Genomic DNA, 21,878 nt, shown 5'->3' on the forward strand with positions numbered 1-21,878 from the left:
ATTAAATGTGATCAACTGCAGCATCCTGCATTCAGTAATTTCATACATTTGTGAACCCTCTCCTCCTTTTTCCTGGCCTCTACCCTAGAAGGTTCAGGTCTGAAAGAAAGTCACAGAAACAGTAGAGGAGGATCTAGAGGCAGCATTTTATTCAGTGCATTTTAGACCTAGAGTCCTAAAAGTATCACCATCACGAGACGACTGGAAAAAACATTCTTGGTTAAATCAAGTCTTTATACCATTCAAGCTCATTTACCGCAACAATGTTTCATTTTAGGCTCTTGAAACACAAGGGACATAAGACCATTTGCTTCTCACGCCATACGATTTTCTAAAGGAATGTATCTATTCAAGTGCTGAAAATAAATTATAATATAATAAATTAGTTAAAAAATAAATATCTTCCCTAGCGAAAGGTTCTAATATTAGATCAGCTTATAGCTACAAATTTGAACACGTTGCTTTTTTAAATAGGCATGAGTGCAACTAACGCCAGACATGGGAGTATAAAATTTTACATCATAAATCAAGGCAGTAAACCGTAAGATATTGCTCCCAGGCCATGTTGAAGATGGTGCTACTGTACGTCTCCCACTTTAACGGCGCTGGAGATGGCCTGGACATAACATGAACCCTAAATCTCTCAGCCCACCCACCACCTTCCTCGGGGACAAAGGACCTCGATGAGAACCGAATGGTGGGAAGCGTTTTTGGCTCAGATGTCATTGGCCGGCGTGCCCTTGCTCTTGCGACCGGGCAGGGGGAAGGCGGACTTGCTCTGGGGCTGCGTGAGGCGGCTGGTGAGCATGGTGAAGGGCTCGATGAGCGAGTTGCGCTCTGCCACGCTCACCTCCCAGAGCTTCACCTTCTCCGCCCGCGCCCACTGCTGCGCCACCACCTGCTCCACCTGCCGCCGCTCCCGCAGGTCCGTCTTGTTCCCCAGCACGATCACCATAACCTGCCGCAGAGCAAAGCACAACTCATTTCGACCCCCGTCATTCTAGGTGTGTGTGCGGTGGGGTTCGAGCAGCGGGTGGAAGGGTCTGTTACTGTAGCTTGTTAGAGCAGAGCGCACCTCCTTCTTGTCTCTGGACTTGTCGATTTCCTTCTTCAGCACGTCCACCTTCTTGAAGGACTCCAGACTGTCCACGCTGTACACCAGCACGAAGCCGTCCGCCACCGAGTAGTAGTGCTTGGGCAGGTCCAGTCCATCGTGGAGACCCCTGGTGTCGTACAGCCTGAGCTGCTCCTTCACGCCACGGTCGGTTTCCACCGAGGCCACGTACACGTCCTCCTGGGTTTCGCCGGTCTCTGAACCTAGGACACACAGGTCCCGGGAGCGGGCAGCTTCAGCAAAACCAGTCCCTGCTGCGAACAATACACCCGGTAATAAATGTGCATTACTTGGCACAGCACAACACAGCTTCGACCTTACCAACAGTGTGATTGCCGTACAACAACTGCTCGAGGATCGCAGTTTTCCCAACGGCAGCCTGGCCACACACCACGACCTTGCAGCCTTTCCCCATTTCTCAGCCTGGATGTCGGCGTGAAGCGCTACGTGTTGTCATGCGATGAGCGTTAAGCTGAGCGTGACACACGTGAACAGACCGGGAGAGGCGACGCCGGGACGCTAGCTAGCTCAAGTCACCCGGTGCGAGGCGCGTTAGCCAGAGCGGCTGGCGCCACAGCGATATTCCCGCGTTCTCCACGCGAAGTTGTTGTATTTTAGTTCGCGGCGTCCGCACGTAACACCGGCTGCTCCAGTCATGCGAGTGTCGTCTCAGCGGGTCTCGTCGCGGACATCTCCACCGTGACGTGGCTTCTCTCCCGGTCGGGAGGTTGGACAAGTTCGACTGGCACCGGGAACGCGGTCATTCGGGGATCCCGAGCGCGACGTGTTGGACGCTATTGGCTCTGTTTGTGAAAACATGGATACCTGCGGCGCCGTTTACGGTCCGCAATCGACGGTTTGTCGGTCACGCTACGCCTAAGCTCCGCCCGCCATCTCCGTCAACTCGACGTCCCGCCTCAAACGGCCGCTCACGTCCTACTCCTCCGAGCAGGGCGGCGGATTTCTCCGAGTTCTGATTAGCGTGGAACGTCGCATGGCCATCTCTGCGCATGTGCAACTCATGATCCCCTCACGAGATCCAAACGTCGTCTAATGATATCAAAAATAATATCTATATGAATATTGATTTAGTTATCATAATCATAATAATAATAATAATAATAATAATAATAAACCGATTCGAACCCGACACTCCAAACGTGCATTTGAATTTTATCGACAACAAACAACGGGTGAGTGACTACATTTCCCATGAGCCACCGTAGGGACGGTGCTTCCGGGGGTTTGATAAAGCATGCTGGGTAATTTCTCTCCCTCTTTCCGGCTGGTACGCCATCATGTAAGCCATCACTTGATGCCTTTCGCTGAACGCAATCTGTAAAAATCGGCTTTAATGCGCGGCGATCTCTGTGCGCGGTTCGGGGCACCGTTTGGTCCGCGGCTAGTTGTCCGTATTCTACGATCATTTTTTGCCGATGCCCGCGTGAGACGGGGTTTTAAAGCCCTGGGTCCCTCCGCTTCTGTCGTTTCGCGAGCCGTTCGCGTTGCTGCCGCGAGCACCGGGTTGAGGCGGACGATCCTTCACCTTCATCAAACGCGTCAACGTTCCCGGTTGAATTGAACCTTTCGTTGGCGGAACAGCAGTCGCGGATGAACCCGCCCAAGGGAAGGAGGCGGTAGAGTGAGGCACTCGCGTTAGCCGGTCAAGCTAACGTTGACACGCTACAGCAGGTCCCTCAAAAGATAATGTTGAGTGTGTACCCACAGCGTTCCCAGCTTTTCGACGTTGACCGGCCATCGTAAACACGTTGGCAGTTGCCCTACTTCCACTGGCCCGTGTGGCCCGTGAGCATCTCTCTGCCACTCACTGTTTTAACATTCTTTCATTACCCCCCCAAAAAAAACACTTCACGTCTGCTAATGCTGAGCTTTCCAGAGAATGTTTAGCGGTGTCATGCAGTGGTTTGGCGCCTTGACAAATGTACTTATTGTACGTCTGGCTTTGGACGAAGGTATGAGCTCAGTTTATGTAGCGTGCCAGTCATGGATGACTACAGCTGCACTTGAAGCCTTGGGATTTGTTTTTGGGGTCCAACCAGACTCAAGTCCCCTGGCTTCAACGAGATAAGTTGAGGTCTGGTGCAGTGGACAAAGGACGTTACATCCTAGAGAGATCCACATGTCCAACAAATAGTTGCCACGATGGTAAAAAAAAAAAAAGTCAATGCTTTGAATGAATGTCTTCTTTTTTTATATATATATACAGATAAATCAAGATGGGAGCATATAAGTATATGCAGGAGCTATGGCGAAAGAAGCAGTCGGATGTGATGCGCTTCCTGCTCCGTGTGCGTTGCTGGCAGTATCGCCAGTTGTCCAACCTTCACCGTGCTCCAAGGCCCACCAGACCCGACAAGGCTCGTAGGCTGGGCTACAAGGCCAAGCAGGGTAAGTTTCCATTTGTCTTTTTTTTTTTCCAGTAATCTCATCATCAACTCTTCTTAAAACGACACTCCATGTTCTGTCTTTGATTCATGAAGGCTACGTGATCTACCGCGTCCGTATCCGCCGTGGTGGCCGTAAGCGCCCCGTCCCCAAGGGTGCCACCTATGGCAAGCCAGTGCATCATGGCGTCAACCAGCTCAAGTTTGCCCGCAGCCTCCAGTCCGTCGCTGAGGTATGTTCATATGTTCAACACGGCTTCAGGGCCTTTAACGGGCAAATTAGTAAGTGTTTATGGGGGGGGGCAATTAGTTAAATGTCTTTAACTATTAATTAACTAATTAACTATTCTCTGGGGGAAATTGACAAATGTTGCTTCCCATTTATTCCCTGTAATTTCTTGAAAGTATTTGCATCCCATTTCCAGAAAGTTCTTTTAACATGGTACTGGTCTTATTGAGTGGTTGTCATGCCGGTGGCTAGGACTGCTGATTGAGGTATAGCATGGTTACTTAGGCTGGGCTCACACTGCAAGCCTTAGTGCTCAATTCGGATTTATTGCTCAGATCTGAGTTTTGTTTTGTTTGGCTGTTTATATAATTTTTTAAACGTGGCCAATATCAGATTCCAGTGTGAATTGGTCACTGTCCTGGACTGACTGGCATGCTTAGAAGAACAATAACAAAGACGTCACACTGTCGCTGTTGAAAGTAAACATTAAGGCCGCTGAAATCAGCGTTTACTCAAGTTTTGCTTAACTTGAGTACACCTCACTGTCCCTCCACTGACTACCTCCATCACAGCTGTCTTCCATGTTTGTTTTCATTGACTCCTGCCAATACAGGATTTTGACGAGTGTCGCTGTAGAGTCAGATAAAAGTCAGAATTCTCATGACAGGTCACATTGCAAAAAATCAGACCTGTATCTGATTTAGGACTACATATGAAAATGGCCCAAATTGAGAAGATGAGTTTCCATGTGCTTTGTGCTGTTTAATACTGTTTGTCTGTCTGTAAAAAAAACAGATCTGAGTCACATATGAGCAAAAAATATCAGATTTGGGCCACTGTTGCCAGCAGTGAATGTATATTCTGTGATTTCCTCTCAATCCCGACCATCAAGTATTCTATCTGCTCAAATGACATCACATGTACACGAAGCTGGATATACGTGTGATGAAACTGGTTCAGGATTTACACTTGCAAGAAAATCTCCAGTAATCATCTGATCAAAATGCTGTAGCAGACAGCGCTGTGTGCCAACACACTTCCAGTTGGTTGGATGCATAGTAGGGCTGCACGGCTATGGCTGACATGATAATCACGGTTCATTTGCTCAATATGGTGATCACAATTATTTATCACTATTCATCCATTCTTACTCCATACTCTTTTATAGCATTTTGTAAATCGTTATCAAAATTGCCTTCACATAGTGTATTTTCTAAATATACTCAATTGTACAAATCTTTGAATCAAAATAAGACTTGCTTCATGTGGATGAAGGCAATATATACATTAAATTGTACAAAAATGAATGCCACCAAATAAAAAAATATTCCCAAACAAAGATTACACTAAAACAATTACACTTGATGGTTTTTTGCAAGAAAAACCAAAAAACAACTTGGAAAAACTTTGCAACAAAAAAAAAAAGCACAGTTTCCTGTGTCTGTAGTGTGTGTGTGTGTGTTGCAGCAGCTCCCACTAGTGCACAGATTTACTTTTCCACACATGGATAGTTTGGGATCAGATGTAAAACAAACAAATAGCACTTAGCTGCAGAACTTTATGGGCGCGTTTGCACTGTAATATCATCGCAGCACCTATGGTGAACTGGACGCTGAGACGACAAATTAGAGAAAAGGCCTGATTAATTGTGGAGGCCAATATCAACGCTGCGATTGTGCCGCCCTGATGCCAAGGTGTCTTCCACCTGCCATCTGAACATGGCTTTGGGGAGGGGGGAAGCACATGTAATTACCAATTTTCTTGAATGTATGTAATATCAATCATGTTTTAAATGTACAGAGAGTGGGGTGAAACAGTTTATCCATCACAGAGGTGATGTTTGAGTGTGTATTAAAGCCACAATTGCCAGTGTGGTGGTGTAGCAGGTACAGGGAAGACCAGAACATCTACAAAGTGGACATACAAACAAAGGACATGGGTACATTTTGTTTATCTTGTAGGATCAAGCTTTGTTTGTAGGTGGAGCTAGTTTGGTTTCACAGCCTGTAGTTGTCCTCTGTTATGTTTTCAAGCGCCACTGTATTGTATGCTGAGCAATTCTCATGGTCTTCTAGGAGCGTGCTGGTCGTCACTGTGGAGGACTGAGGGTTCTCAGCAGCTACTGGGTGGGTGAGGACTCCACCTACAAGTTCTTTGAGATCATCCTCATCGACACCTTCCACAAGGCCATCAGACGCAACCCAGACACCCAGTGGATCACAAAGGCAGTGCACAAGCACAGAGAGATGCGTGGCCTGACGTCTGCAGGAAAGAAGAGCCGTGGCTTGGGCAAGGGCCACAAGTACCACCTGACCATTGGTGGCTCCCGCCGCGCTGCCTGGAAGAGACGCAACACCCTGCAACTGCGCCGCTATCGCTAGACGTCTGTACATTTAAACAAATAAACATGCCTTTTTATGGTGACCATTTGAGATGTCTTTTTACTGCAAACCTCATCAAAATTGGCCATGTCATGGTCCATATTAAAAACGAACCCTCACCAACGCTGACACTTTAGCATCGCTGAATCCTGTAAAAAAAACAAAAAAAAAACGGTTGACATCTTCATATCTATTGCAGGCAGGAAAAGACCAATATTCATTCTTGGACCACTGTAGGAATCAGAGGATCTGTCAATTTTGGGCAGTTCTATTTTTCTGTTTACTGCACTCTTGACTGCAAATATTTTGGCATCCAGTTAAATGCTCAATAACCAGCCAAAACAGACCAGAATTTGAATTCTGAATATTGTTTGTAGTTGTAGCTAAATAAAATTCAAAATGTGGTCATTTACAAAATTAAAGTAAAATCGGAAACGTGTTTTTTGTAAAAGGTTGGCGATCTGAGTGAGGCTTAAAGGTCTGATCTAATGTCAGAGCTTAAGTAATGGTATGCGCGCTCCCTCTAGTGGTGTAAGGGAGTATTGAAATATAACAATTAATTACACTTAAATTAAGACTGATTCCTTAACATTAATTTATTTACTCTGCGGTGCATGTTATACATGTGGCCTAGCTTTTGAAAAGAAAATTGCCTTAAATGGTTGAATCGCTTGATAGGTTGTTATTCTGACTTAAGTCGTTCATTCCACAGCCCCTGGGAGCGATGTTACTCAGGGGGTTTGAGAGAAAGTCGTGCGTGGCTGAAGTTGTGAAACACCTCATAATTTGGTGCAGTGGTTCCATGTTGGATGGCCATAGAAATAGTGTGCAATTAGACATGAAAGAACTGCTTTCATCTTCAAGACACTTCCCCACTGATCACAACAGTTATCTACAACCACGTGGTTGTAGTGGTGAGGTCCACTTCCCTTAAGGGGAGGGAATCAAACACCGAATTGCCTCCACGTTCAGCCTTGGTCTTGTATTGCCACCTTTCAAAAGCTCACCTGGCATCAAACCCTCAAGTCCTCAAACACTGAAGTTCTCATCCAACAACTTATTTCCTTGAACCAATGCGTCTTGTGAATGTCTCCTCCAATCATTTGATTCAAGGAACAGGACTTGGAAGGGAAAAATCAGTACTTTAAACTGACTGCTTTAGATTAGTCTAAAACCCATTTTGGGTATTGTGTTCGATATGTCTGTTTTAGGACTAGATATGGAGGAATACATTTTATTACAGCAATTGTGGGTGATTTTTATACAATGTCAACTACAAACCCCAATTCCAATAAAGTTGGGACATTGTGTAAAATGTAAATAAAAACAATACAATGGTTTGCAAATCCTTTTCAACCTATATTCAATTGAATACACTACAAAGACAAGCTATTTAATGTTCAAACTGATAAACTTTGTTTTTTTGCAAATTTTCACTCATTTTGAATTTGATGCCTGCAACACATTCCAAAAAAGCTGGGACAGGGGCATGTTTACCACTGTTTATCACCTTTCCTTTTAAAAACACTCAATAAGCGTTTGGGAACTGAGGATACTAATTGTTGAAGCTTTGTAGGTGGAATTCTTTCCCATTCTTGCTTGATGAACGACTTCAGTTGCTCAACAGTCCGGGGTCTCCGTTGCCGTGTTTTGCGCTTCATAATGCGCCACGCATTTTCAGTGGGAGACAGGTTTGGACTGCAGGCAGGCCAGTCCAGTACCCGCATTCTTTTACTACGAAGCCACGCTGCTGTAACACATGCAGAATGTGTCTTGGCATTGTCTTGCTGAAATAAGCAGGGACGTCCCTGAAAAAGAGGTTGCTTGGATGGCAGCATACAGTATGTTTCTCCAAAACCTGTATGTACCTTTCAGCATTAGTGCTGCCTTCACAGATGTGCAAGTTACCCATGCCATGGGCACTAACACACCCCCATACCATCACAGATGCTGGCTTTTGAACTTTGCGCTGATAACAATCTGGATGGTCCTTTTCCTCTTTGGCCCGGAGGACACGACGCCCATGATTTCCAAAAACTATTTGAATTGGGGACTCGTCAGACCACAGCACACTTTTCCACTTTGCGTCAGTGCGTCTCAGATTTCACCTGGTTTGGTTAATCTTATGTAATGAATTCAGACGACATACGTAAAAAATCCACACAAATTCACAAGGCCCCCTAGTGTGTGAGGCTCCAGGCAATTGCCTGACTATGCCATATGGAAAGCCTGTGAGAGTGGCTAAAAGTAAGCCCCACATTAAGTGCTGGTGCTTTAATAAACGCACAGTGGCAGCTGTTCCTGTTGCCAAATGCAGTGGAGATTGAGTGACTGTTTCTATTTGGCAGCCACAGCTGACTCTTAAGAACACACACCAAAGTAGAACCAAACTGAAAAAGCTCACCAATCAATATGGAGCATCAATGCTTTAAGAAGCCATGTTGGTGCAACCTTCATGATACTTCTCTGAATCATCTCCCAGACACACGTTTCTATTTGTGTGGTACTTCCACCAAGCGGGTTGTGGAGGGCAGGGGTTTGGGGGAGCGAAAAGCTGTATTTTTATAAACCATGTGCTGTGGTTCAGGCCTAAAGTGAAGAGGTGTCACAGGGGGGTAGATTGCAGTGTTTTCAACACCTCACAGACCTCTCTTGACTGAGCGGCAGGGCATGTCATTAAAACCAAGTGGAATTTGCAGGGAAAAACACCAACCACACAATGAAGTCGAAGGCTGAATCTTCGTAAAATGGCTTGATGTCAGAGATCAGTCTGGAGAAATTACACAAGATGGCATTGGAGTTGGCACTGCTCTGGTGTTTGCTACCAACCCGCTGGCCGGTATTTTAGGGAGCGGCCTGGCCAGGCTTCATTTCCACCTGCTGCTCTCGGCTTTGGTTATGTTTGGACCTACACTGAGCTTCTGGGTGTCCGGCTACAGCATCTTCGCCAACAGGAACCACTACATCCTACAGGTGAGGATTGTGAGAAGTATAAAACGCAAAAGAAAGTAGTTTGCCGAAAACCCTCTGATTTTCTCCACCAACATCTAAATATTCAACATCTAACATTAATATGTATATCAAATGATCCACTGAAGATTTCCGATTGTATTATTTTACTATAAACAGTAGATCCAACTGCTGCTATGGCCTCATTTAAAATGTCTTAATGTTTGTGTCATGCATGAACCATATACGTCATTACCCCAAATCAAAATGGGGTTCAGTGCAAATGCAGAACCAGTAGGATTTGCTACGCCGGCTCCATCTCATCCCACACATGCCCAATGCCTCGGACAAAAATTTCAATGAAAAGGTCATGGTTTTGTACTGTTTGCCATACAGACTAGCGACTATAACTGCCCCAGGATGTTCCTCCTTTTGGCTTGGGGGTGGACCTGCGTCTTCACCGGCTCCTTTGTCTTCCTCTTGTCCTTCTCAGCCCGATGCTCCGTCCTCCACCTCTCTCGAATTGCAATCGCCAGGCTCCTTTGGTGGGTGGGGCCTTCGGCGTCTTGTGACCTTCCTGGAGGAGGCAGAGGGGACCTGCTATGAACCTGTGACCCCTGCAGGGGACGGCAGTCCAATCCAGAGGGCCAACCCCTTGGGACAGCTGCTTCTCGTTCAGGAGGACCAGACCAAGGCCTCCTGTCTCAAAGCTGGGATGGTTTGGCATGGCTACAGGCTGCCTCCTGCTTGCGGAGGAAATGTCAGTTTTTGGCCCCCGTCCGGTCACCAGGAGCCCCCTTGAGAATCCTCTTCCTGCTCCGTGCGTTTCTGTTGGTGCTCTGGATGTTTCTACTGCTGTGTCTGCTCGGCCACTTTCTACAGTTGCCCTCTCAGCAGCTTGGGGGGGGGGGGGGGGGGGGGGCTCTGGGTTATTAAGGGTGGAGGGGACTCCACCAGGGATTGTGTCGACACAAAACCAACCGGGCCTGTCCGGGTTAACCAGGAGATGGACTTCAGGGAGATTAATAAACTTGATTAACAAATTGAAAAATAATCATAAAGCCAGATTTCAATCCAATAACAGTGTACTATGGGATCAACATGGAAGTAACTGAAACTTTCTTACTGAAAATGTGTAACTTGACATCATTACCGTCATCTGTGAATCTATACTCCGATCTGCAAGACAGATCTGCGGCTACGTACTACTTTGCCTGCTATATGCCCAGGGGGCGCCACATCTCATACACTTTGGGTTTATTCTTTGTTTTTATGAAACTTAATAACCCGCTATGGTAACACTACTGCCGGATTCAATTAGCCTGTCAAAAATTCTACTGACGATTTCCCCCAAACGTAAGTAGATATTAAGGTCTACAGGACAAATAAAGATTGTTATTGGCCACTTAGTGGTAAAAATCGATACTTGGTCAATTACCAACATCCCAATAGTTCTTAATGATAATAGCATCGATGAAAACAATTGGAGCAGTCTGTACTCTGTTTCATAATATATTAATATCAATGTGTTTTCTTTCCTGAGAATAACATGAACAAACATCCCCCATGTAGGTGTAGCGCAGAAAAGTCCACATCATCACATGACTTTATTTTCATCCTGATTCATTTTGACAGGGGCTTGACATTGCAAAATTGCACTTCAGACAAAATGCACTATATTCATCCATTGAAATACACCTGGTGTTTTGCCCTCTGGGCTGAGGGATTTTTAGAGGACATTTCTACTCAGTGTCAACACTTGTTATGGAGGAACACAATCTAGGTCAACTACAGGAGAGTACTCTAGTGTTAGTGCAGACGCTGATCGTCGGGTCTTGGCAATTTTTGTGTGTGCAACTATCGCAATCGGGTAACAATGTGAGCAAAACATCAACAGTATAGTATATTCCATGTAGAACTTGCATATTGTACACTGACACATCACCACCACCACCTGAGAGCCATAACAAGCCTTTACAGTCCACACATCGCACAAGACGTCTTCTTAGATTTGTCAAATCGCACAAATAAAGGGGGGGGGGGGGTTGTTGTGTGAAGACGACAGCATTGCATTATTTTACGGGGGGGGGCTTGGACTTGTGCTTAACAGAAATGTGTCATGGTGGACAAAAATAAATGTCAGGCTCTTCCTGATCATGCAGTTTTTGCTCTTCTCCCAGTGTTCTTGAGGCCTTTTTTTATCCCCATCAGTCTCGATTCCTGCGCAGATTCAGTTTTGCAGGCCAGGTGTAACTGCATTGAACAACAGTTGACAGGATCCTCGAAGGATGTTTGCAACAAAGGTGTACAGTTTCACAATATTTTTGGTGTCTCCGCTTGTGCAGTAAATTTGATTTGTGACTCACTGTACCACGCGTTGACCTTTGAGTATATAATTCGAAGACTGTATCACAGGCATTGCAAGCTTCACAGCATGCCCGCAAATATCCTTCCCGTTCACCCGACGATGTGGCCTGCGTCCGGAGAGGTTGGGGAAGGGCTGTGGGCACCGGACGCACAGTCGGGACCGCGTCGTGTGGCCGCTCGTTTCCCACGCTTGGAGTGTTGGGGCTTGGCGCGGCGTGGAGGGAGGGGGTTGTCCGGGGTGACGGCGGAGCAGGTGCCCGTCGCGGGGTCGTTGGCTGGGTCCGCCTGAGGCTTCACCTGAGGACATGGGAGGTGCACGGCCGACTCCAACAGACATGACAGACAGACAGACAGATAGATAGACAGATAGATAGATAGATAGATAGACAGATAGATAGATAGATAGACAGATAGAGTAAAAGACAAAAGTTAACATGAAGTCAGAATGCCATTTTCACTCAATGCAAAGTGTTTTAATTGTTCCACTGAAAGTGTTCTACTATTTGAAATAGCTTCATAAACTTTTAGGATGACCCCAATTGAGCACTCACTTGAATGTGTGAATTACCGGATCTGAGTTCCAACACCATAGTTTGGTCGACAAATGACCTAGTATTTATAATATATATCTTTATATATATATCTTTAAAAGAACAGGCCAGACTGTCAGTGTTCCTACAAAAAAACTCAACCGGAGTTTTCAGTAATTTCCGTGTGATAAAAAACACAACATGATTTAAGGCAGCCAGAGTGAACTTCACCAGCCAAAGGCAAAGGAACAAGGCCTATCAGGCGATCTGCGAACAGGGTGTCAAGGTCACAAGGCAGAGACAGACACACCAGCCTCTTGGCCGACTAAATTACACCAACCTTGTGCCCAAGTACTGGCTGCACTAAAACAGGCAAACTTCAGCCAGTGTGGGACACAGCAAAGTCCAAACAATTCTCCTCCTGGTAGTGATGGTGGCAGGACACACACACACACACACACACACACACACACACACACACACACACACACACACACACACACACACACACACACACACACACACACACACACACACACACACACACACACACACAGTGGGAGGGGTGAGCCCAGGTTGAACATGGTGATGTCAGGATAGATTGTTTCCGGATTGTTCATCTAAATACATTTGTCAACACGATGACGAAAAACAAATAAAAATTGGGTTCATTCAATTGCACTATGTTGACATGACAGAGATCGACGTTAAAATGATTATTTGTTTTTTACAAATATAATATGGTGAAACAAATGAGACAAAACAAAATGAAACTCAGGCGTGAAGAAATAAATCACGGTGGTGAGGATGAGGATATTTGGTACACAAAACTCACGTCTTGGAGGCAGTTAAACACCACAACCACACAGGCAGATGTGATGGATAGATAATGCTGCCATATATTGACTAATAACCGACAGGTAATAAAATGAGTACTTGGCAAAAAAAGATGATTATTCAAGCTGGCACGCCCACTCACCACGATTGAAAATCATGTCTTCACAGGCTCTGTTCACCTCTCTTCACCTGTGACTGAGTGACAGTGTTTCCAAGTCTATTTTGAGGAGTAGCTACGTTCCGTTTCACTCTCCATTATTGACGCTAGCTTCTAGTCAATTAAGCATGAGTGATAATCTGCTTTGTTTATAGCTGGCTGCCATGGCAACATTCAATTATTAACTGCACCCGATTTTCCCCATGTTGTGAAATTGGCCTTTAAAATTCAATTTTCTGTCACGGTCAACACCAAACACCAAATATTATCATTCTAGAATTATAATGTAAATATCGGTCACATGGAAAACGGCACTTAACAGAATATTACCATGTAACTGTACCACCATTATTGAGGCGTTTAGCAACCAAAGGCAGCAGCTGTTATGTCACTCTACACAGTACGACACAAAAGAAACATTCTACTCTAAAGAGTCGACTGAAACCAACCCACACTGTACACTGTACACTTTTAGAAAGCCAAAAACGGATGCAAGAAATGTTTGGCTGTATATCAAGATAGCACCCAATGCATTACCATTGTTATAAAAAGGTTCTCATGAAAATACATCTGATTTTTTCGCAACTTTTTTGCTGTAAAGCAAATAAATGAATAATTGAGAGTATGAGGTTGAGACAAAACACAACGGTTGGTCAGTGATCCAAAGGTCAGGAGGAGTCACGTTAGGGGGGTTGTGGCAGACAGCAAAGCTCCCTCTCTCTCTCTCTCAAGGTAAAGGAAGGGTTAAGGGGGGGGGGGGTCAGGAAACACAGGCAGAGTGCTAGGGATGGATCCCTGCAAACCCAGAGCCAGCGAAGATCGATGTCCCTCCTACCACGTTTATCTGGTCCTTAGAGGGCAACTCAATGTCCGCGGCCCTGGTCTGGGTGGACTGCTCCGTGGGCAGATAGCCTCGTCTGTCGATCAAACTGGGAGAGAAATGCAGTTCAGTGAAGTCTCTAGAGTTATGATGGTTCACAGTCACAATATATTTTAACAAAGTTTGAATGGAAACAACTCATAGCTGTGGGAGATTCTTCCTTTATTCCTTCTGCATTAAATGTGCAAAAACAACTTATTCAAGTATTACCACGTCATATACCTTCTTCTATTTATTTCTATTTTTAAATTGGCTAATTCAACAGCCGGCGTGGGCGAATGGAGCTTTTCATCTATTTCAATATCACTGCTGTCCATTTTCCTGCTGCTGTCATAAAAGCTCTGTGGTCGCCACTATCCTTTCGATTGGTGATTCTGCCCTGTGGTATTCAAAGTAGGTAAATGAAGAATGAAAACATTGGGCCTATATCACGATCTAATTTTCAGCCCCACGATGCTAACCTGGGTGGCATGGGCCCACAGAGCACAGAGCAGCAGTTGATGAAGATGTTTTTGTGACTGTAGGGGTTGGTGGCAGCTTCTGCCCCGCTCTTCCCCGACCAGGAGCCTTTAATCTGTGAACAGTCAATAAGGAGTGGTTCTCAAAGGGAGGCGGGGGGGCGACAAGCACAAGAGCAGGATGAGAAAAATGTTGAAAAACCCTACGAAAATTGAAAACCAACAAAATACTCACGTCTTCGTTGGTGGTCAGGTTGGAGGCAACCAGGTACGTGTGGAAGCCGGAGAGGCCCAGGATGGACCAGACGGAGAAGAAGCAGATCACCAGCTCCACTGCAGTACCAGAGGGGTCAAGGATAGCAGCAGCGAGACACATTGAAATTGTGCATCCCTGTTATTTTTTTTAAATGTAACCCTGATTTAACCATGAAAGCCAATGAGGACCGAAATCTTAAGGCAGAGGGGATAAAAGGCCAAAGAAAAGAATGGTGAAAAATGAATAAAATAATCTGCGGATTAGTGCAAATTTGAGAAATACACAGTTATGGGTAAAAGGATATCTCCCGGGACTCTCCTGGAGGGCAAATACCAGGCCTTTGCCACCTTGGGCCCCTGTGGAATAACAAAAAAGGTCAAGATGTGGCACACAGTGAAGTACGGTTCCTACTAGCAGTCAAAGTTTGGGTCAGGAAAGACTTGCCGCTAACCCTTTAACTATTGACTACTCTTCCAATACTCACCAATGTGCTGATCCCCACCGTCTTTTCAATACAGACAAGTTTAAACACAACGTGAGGAATTCTTCCCAACCAGGTGTGCTGGTGGCTAATATCACCATGACCCATCCTCTTTTTCTTCCCCGTGGTAAAGAAAATGGCGCTGAATATAGAACGGGGGGAGGGAGCGGGTGCTACGTACTTAGCGCCAGGTGAGTGGTCACGCAGCCAAAGATGAAGGCCGTCAGGAAGGAGAGCGACACGATGAAGGTGTAGAAGAAGCGGTAGTTGCGCTTGCCCACGCAATTCCCCACCCACGGGCAGTGGTGGTCGAAGCGCTCTGCAGGTTAAAGTATATAAGATATCAGACCATTTAAGGATAGGTTTGCTGTTTTTCAACCCAGGCTTTATCAAAACAAAAAAGAAGATTTTATGTTTATTAAGGCTTAAAAACGTTTGCCCCATCGGTTTGCATTCAAGCCCAGTGAGAATAATTGCGAAAACCAGTAGATCACGTGGAGTTTTAGGAGTCGCCAAAAGGGTGCGCCTGGTGCGCCATTGATCCACTGTGGGTAAATGTCATGGCCGCGCCTGCAGCTTACCCACACAGTTGTCGCACAGGCTGCAGTGGGAGGTGCGCGGGGGCCGGAACATCTTGCAGGTGAAGCAGTACTTGAGCTTCACCACCTGCTGGTTGATGAGGACCTCCCTGGTGCGGGGTGGGGGGCGGTAGGTGGTGTTGCCGGCATTATCTGCAGAGGTAGGGGCAGGGGGGAGCGGAGCGGTGTGAACACCGTGGAACTTGGAATGACGCTCCACGCTGGTGAAGCTGTAGTTCGAGAAAAGCTTGAAGCAAAAGGTCGATTCCAGGGAAAGGGAAAATGATGTGAACGAGGATAAAAGTCAGCTCCTGGGAAGCTGTTTACAGCACAGAAGGCATCACATGAGACTCATCCTTTCAAGTCCCATCCTTCAGGTCTTGTAATGAAATAGGATTTTAAAAAGGGCTATTTGTTTACCACCATACCGATCTGCTTCTCAATGTCCGCAGCCTCGTCGGCCGTAGCTCTGGGCAGGATCCCCGGGTCGGTGAGGCTCGTCTGGAGCAGGGTGATGACCACGAATACAAAGAGCACCCCGCCGATCACAGGAATGGAGCCGGTCAGGTGTCGGACCAGAAAGGGGCAGCTGCGATTACAAGAAGGAGCGGAGGTACAAACGGGATAAATGGGGACGACCACATGCGGGAGGATATTCCATTGTAAGAACACGTGCGATGGTTTCCGGCTTCCGGGGCGACAGCCTCGGTTTGGGAGGAAAAGATTGGGAGAGATAAGATAAAATAAGATGAGGCCACACTTTGATAATCCCTGGAGAGAAAATCAGACGGCACAGGGAACAGCGTTTAATGTCCCGTCCCCCTTACAAAAGCTGTCTCACAAACAGACAGAGGGCTTTTCTTTCTTTCGTTCTTTTTTTAACTTGCCCATGGATCTAGTTTTAATCAAAGTTCAACGGATTTAATCACCACTTTAATCCCTGTAGACGGCGTACACATCGGAAGTGTAATGTGTGTGTCTATATACGCAGAACTAGTATGTCGTTTTACAGTGGTTCTCAATGAGGGTCCCAGGGACCCCCCGGGGGTCGTTTATGATGCTCCAGGGAGCCCCCAGTAAATGTATTATAAATTAAACTTCACCGTTATTGTTTTTTTTTAATAATACGTTACCGCCATTAGAGAATTGTACAATAAGGACCATTTTTCAGAGTTTCACGGTTATCTCCCCAACTAGAGGACATACAGGTATGAAATTTTGGACAAAATCACATCTAACAGTTAATATTGTCTAAAAATTAGGGTCACGGAGACTAAATGCTATCAAACTGAGGGTCCTTGATATGAAAAAGATTGAGAATCACTGCTACAGTACACCCAAAACAGCTCACATGTAACCAATGACGCTGGTAAGGAATACAGTATTAGGCTCATCACTGGAACATCAAAGGTAGACATTGTACATGTAATAAACAGTGTTATATACAGTGTAATATACAGGTAATATATGGGTAATATACAGTGTAATATGCAGGTAATATACGGAATAATACAGTAAAATATGCAAGTGATATACAGTATAATAAACAGTGTAATATGCAAGTAATATACGGTATAATACACAGTATAATATGCCGTTTATTCTACTGTAGATTATACTGAACAATATACATTATAATATACTGTATATTATACAGTACAGAGTATAACGTACATATCGATGTGTGCTGTTTGTTTTTCAGGTTTGAAGAAGACAAAATGAAACACACTCACTCGAAAATAAAGAACAATCCACTTGTGACCAGAATCAGACCCAGGGTGAGAGGCAGGACGCCACTCCGCCGGGCCACGACGATCCTCCCGTCACAACAGAAGCGATTCTTGCCCGGGAAAACTTCCCACTTTCTTTTGGGCTTTTTAACCTTCTTTTCTTCGCGGTCCCCATTGTCCTCGACGAGCCGTGGCGGGGGGGTGGCCGTCGGTGTGGACAGCGTGTGGAGGTCGATTTGCTGGTATTCGCAATTTTTCATAGTTTGCGTCGTGGAGTCGCGGGTCTCCCGCTCTGGACGGCGGCGGCTTTAGGACGGCGGCTCCCGGCGTTACCGACACAGCGGCAACGGGGCATCCCGTCGACCGGTAGGGCGGCTTCCATCACCCCGAAAGGAGGGGATGCTTCGCGGGGTTTAGTGGCGTCGGAATAAAAACCGAAAATAACCCGCACACCTAAAAATGTCGGCGACGAATCCACGCTCTGGAGACCGCGCCGGCTTGGAGCGAGTCTCGCGTCTCGGCATTTCTGCGGCAGAGGCGGCGGTGCGAGAATCGCGAGCGAGTCGTTCGGAGCGAACGGTGGTTTTAAACGGCTCGGGAGTCGGGAGTCAGCCCCCCCCCCCCCCCCCTCCCGGCAAGAGCGACGGAGCGAGTGGGGCGACGTCCGCGGGATGACTGAAAAAGAATCACTCCGAGATAAATGAAGGCGTTTGACGTAACTCATAGTGAATGTGACTGAAACCCCAGCAGAATAAGCCCTTTTGACTTGAGTGAATGATTTTGGACATTGACACTTGCATTTCTCTGCCAAAACAAACGTCGTCTTTTTTGGTTTGTTTTGGTTTTTTGTTTTTTTTTTAATCAGGGTAAAGGATTTCCCGGGGGCCACGGTTGCATTCTCCCGCACAAAGAAATCATTTAGAACAAGTATTAAAAGGGTTCTCGAGAGGCGACCCCCCCCCCCCCCCCGAGTAACTAACTCCCGTTCGCCGGAGGTCTCCCCCCCCCCCCTCGCTCACCGGCGCACGACACCAAACCCGAATGGGAGCGGGGCGTCGGACGGTCGAACGAATCCTTTTTTTTTTTTTTTTTTTTACCAGTTGGCGCCGCGGACCGAGTCGGTAAAAACGGGGCCGAACTTTTCGTCGCCGGGCAGAGGGGCTCGCGCTCTCGCGCCCGCGAAGACCGCCACGCACGCCGCGCGGCCGTGGACCCCCGCGCGCGCTTTCAACCAATGAAACGTCCATTTACTTCCCTTGACGCCGCTGTGAGCCAATCACCTGTCCGGTCGCAAGCCCCCCCCCCCCCCCCCCCCGGGGAAACGTACCGCGCCGTGGCCTATTTAAAGGGATGTTTGTTTTTGTTTTGCGTGCTGTGAAACAACCGACTTTAAGCGAGTGAGCTGGGGAACAGGTTGCAGAGACCCCGCTGATTCCGCTCGTCCTCCGTCATTTCTATGAGAGCAAATACATCGACATTTGAGTGAACGGTCAACGTTAACATATATATATATAACATGATACTATTTAGAGCTACTGGGGTAATGGCGGTGCCCACCAACTGCACCAAACACAACCCCCCAAGTAATGTCAGCAGCACGTCAGCTTCAACGACGGCTTTTATGAATCCACACGCCGTGACATTTTTGCACCGGCGGTCTAATCACGACGTAGCTCCGGGGGCTTCCCAAGGCGAAAGCATTTCGCAGCGAAGGCGTTTTCGATATGTTGTTGTTGTTGTTGTTGTTGTTGTTTGTCTTTTTTTGTTGTTGTTGTTGTTGTTGTTGTTGTTGTCGTCGTCGCAGGTTGGCTGGGTGAGCACCCAGAGCGAGCCGCCCCGCCGGGACGCCCCGAGCCGGGTGCGGGTGGCGCCGGTGGAGAAGCTAAGCTAGCAGGGCGAGAAGCGCCAGATGCTGCGTTCGGGTCACACGGGAGAGTAGGTAAATATGAACCGTCGTATTTAGAAACATCTACGGGCAGCGGCGATCTCTCAAATCGTACATCCCGCTTGAACTTGGGAGTTTTGCCTGGTTACCCGCACGCAGCGTCGCAGAGAACAGCCTACAACAGCGTACAGGGGAAAAAGTAAATCGGCCTGGATAAATACAAAAACACATTTATATTTAATTAAGCTATAAATACAACATATCAGCTGTAATATCAATCTAGAGGAACGTCCTATCGTTTATTTGCATAGACATGATATAATAACCGATATGATATACAGTGTAATATATTATATGTGTTCATATATTATCACGTTATGATTGAGTAATTACTTAAATAATTGTAAAGATTTAGGGTTATATAACGACGTAAACGAAACCAAACAACAAAAAAAAAAATATATATATATCCCGTACGCCTTGAACGCAGCGCCGGGTGCCAGCCTGCGGGTGCTCTCGTCGCTTTTCTTGTGGACGTCGCTGAACTCGCTCCCTGGAGGCAGCTGCGGAGCACACGTGTCTGTTGAAGCAGCGGTGTACTCAACTTATCAGCCACGAAAGAACGGCTGTACATCGTGATGGCATATTTGTTCAGCACTGCATAATCATAATAATAATAACAACAAAATATAGCTGCGGGCAACAACACGCAGGGTCCAGGGGAGTCGGCCCTCCGTTAAAGTTCAGTGGAGTGTGCCGTCGTGCTCCATGATCAGGCGGCGTTGGTGGCTGTGGGTGGGTTCCCTGCGCCACAACTGACAGTGGATATCATTCTGAAGTAGGGCTGCATGCTTATTATCACGGTTATTATCACCATTATCACCATTATTTATCACAATTTTTCGCAAATTTTGGGGAAACATCTTTTTTTTTTTTTACCGCACTTTGTAAATCAACAGAAAACTGCAATAATAGTGTATTTTATAAACCAATGAATAAATGAACTCAAATGTACAAATCTTTGAATCAAAATAGGGGTTTCTTCACATGAATTCAGTCTTTTTAAGGCTATATATAAATTACATCCGACCAAATAAACAAATAAAACACTGTGTTTTTATTATTTTAGATGTATTTACTTTTTTCGTGATTGAACAAAACAAAAACACACACTTACGTGTGTGTGCGCGCTTCATGGAGCCTGCGGCCTCCCACAGGCGCACGGATGCACAGATTATTTATTTGCCACACGTGGATAATCAGACAGCGTGTGTGGATAATCAGACGATGCTCACAGTTATTCTTACCAGTAATTATAATTCAGGAAGATTGTATCCATTGATATCTGTGGAATGTCCATAACTTCTGACAGTGATGTTATGGGATTTTTGTTTTGTAAAACCTACTCTGGTGCATATCATATCGTCGCCATTCTGTGGTTCTTAAGAAGTGAAGTAATGATACTGTACCAAGCAGAGCTGTAGCCAATATATATATATTTTTTTGGGGGGGTATTTCAATCTAACAAGAGCACAAATGTAATAACTTTACATCAGTCTCACTTGTCTTAGTAAAAGACATCTGTATCCTTTGGTTTCTTTTTTTTGTAACTTTCTGTATAACCCATACAGAAAGACTCCAACTTGACCTTCCAAAATTGTTATTTTTTAAAAACTTAATAATTTCACCGTTCAAACCGTACCCTGCATAAAAACTGAAGACGCTTTGCTTTTCTGAAGTGTATTCAAGTGTACGGCCGTTGGTTGACCACTAGGAGGCGCTATGAGAGACAGAAATAGATTTTCAGTTTTAAAGCAGTGTTAATTGCAATTAAGACGACAAGAAGTTCCCAGTCCCGATTCAGTTGATAAAGAGGTTTTTTTTCGTCCCTGCTCAAGTCATAGTCATCATCATCCACTGACCGCAGAGAGCTATGCAGGCTTATGAATATCACCGTGGCTGCGCAGAAACATGGGCCTTTCTTAACCAGAGCTGAGGAATTTTGCACACATGTAAATATCAATGAGTGAGAAATAACTTGGGGTGGGTGTTGTGAGAAGTATTTTTTCTTTATTTACTTTAGCATCACGTAAAAACACCTTGCAGGTGTGTGAGTGTGTATACACGTCATGAATGAAGCCACAGCAGACGTCTTACGAAGATTTAATGTACATTTATTCTTAACACGTGGAACATATAGTATAAAGATTTCATACTGAATAAATGATATTCATTAAGCCAAAAAAGGGGAAAAAAGAAAAGAGGAATTTACATCAAGTTTTAGCTACATTGTCTGAAATACAAATATGCAGAATCCGCATCACTGGAAAAAAAAAAAAAAATTCAAACAGTTTCTTCATCAAGGTCTAAGCTTTGTTTTTTTTTTCCCGAGGAGCTTAAAATGGAACCGCAGACATGATTTTGTTGTTGTTGTTGTTGTTGTTGTTGTTGTTGTTGTTTGTCGGTTATATTCTCTACACCTTGGACCAGAGGCCAACCGGAAACTTGATCTGTGCATGGATGGAGAGGTGGGGGGGTGGGACCAGCAGCTGAACAACCCGACCCCCCGTGGTTAAGGAACCGGGGTGGGGCTTGTCGAGCATATCCTCAACGAATCCGGTTTTGACAGTTTTTCTCTCGT

The 21,878-nt window shown here is 45.8% G+C and overlaps 3 protein-coding genes and 1 pseudogene across 4 annotated transcripts; 2 read left to right on the plus strand and 2 right to left on the minus strand.

Moving 5' to 3' along the window:
• Positions 1-191: 191 nt before the first annotated feature.
• nkiras1 (NFKB inhibitor interacting Ras-like 1) lies at positions 192-2,055 on the minus strand. The gene is made up of 3 exons (XM_080007150.1): positions 1,436-2,055; positions 1,076-1,317; positions 192-958 (listed from the first exon to the last, which is right to left on the minus strand). The coding sequence occupies exons 1-3, from the start codon at positions 1,527-1,529 to the stop codon at positions 716-718; spliced, it is 579 nt and encodes a 192-aa protein (XP_079863276.1). The 5' UTR covers positions 1,530-2,055; the 3' UTR covers positions 192-715.
• A 296-nt stretch (positions 2,056-2,351) lies between these two features.
• Positions 2,352-6,172, plus strand: rpl15 (ribosomal protein L15). Its single transcript, XM_080007118.1, has 4 exons — positions 2,352-2,414; positions 3,342-3,523; positions 3,616-3,752; positions 5,824-6,172. The coding sequence occupies exons 2-4, from the start codon at positions 3,352-3,354 to the stop codon at positions 6,127-6,129; spliced, it is 615 nt and encodes a 204-aa protein (XP_079863244.1). The 5' UTR covers positions 2,352-2,414; positions 3,342-3,351; the 3' UTR covers positions 6,130-6,172.
• Positions 6,173-8,349: 2,177 nt separating this feature from the next.
• Positions 8,350-10,014, plus strand: LOC307247741 (fat storage-inducing transmembrane protein 1-like; annotated as a pseudogene). Its single transcript has 3 exons — positions 8,350-8,360; positions 8,892-9,102; positions 9,498-10,014. The product of its transcript is annotated as a fat storage-inducing transmembrane protein 1-like (transcript).
• A 660-nt stretch (positions 10,015-10,674) lies between these two features.
• On the minus strand, positions 10,675-17,870 carry LOC307235164 (palmitoyltransferase ZDHHC18-B-like). Its single transcript, XM_080007163.1, has 9 exons — positions 17,356-17,870; positions 16,051-16,211; positions 15,626-15,775; positions 15,226-15,363; positions 14,848-14,919; positions 14,543-14,640; positions 14,311-14,423; positions 13,805-13,898; positions 10,675-11,769 (listed from the first exon to the last, which is right to left on the minus strand). Exons 1-9 carry the CDS (start codon positions 17,610-17,612, stop codon positions 11,536-11,538), a joined length of 1,317 nt encoding a protein of 438 aa, XP_079863289.1. The 5' UTR covers positions 17,613-17,870; the 3' UTR covers positions 10,675-11,535.
• Between the last annotated feature and the right edge of the window lie 4,008 nt (positions 17,871-21,878).

The sequence above is a fragment of the Zeus faber genome (genome assembly GCF_960531495.2).
Source record: "Zeus faber genome assembly, chromosome: 1".
Lineage (NCBI taxonomy): Eukaryota > Metazoa > Chordata > Actinopteri > Zeiformes > Zeidae > Zeus > Zeus faber.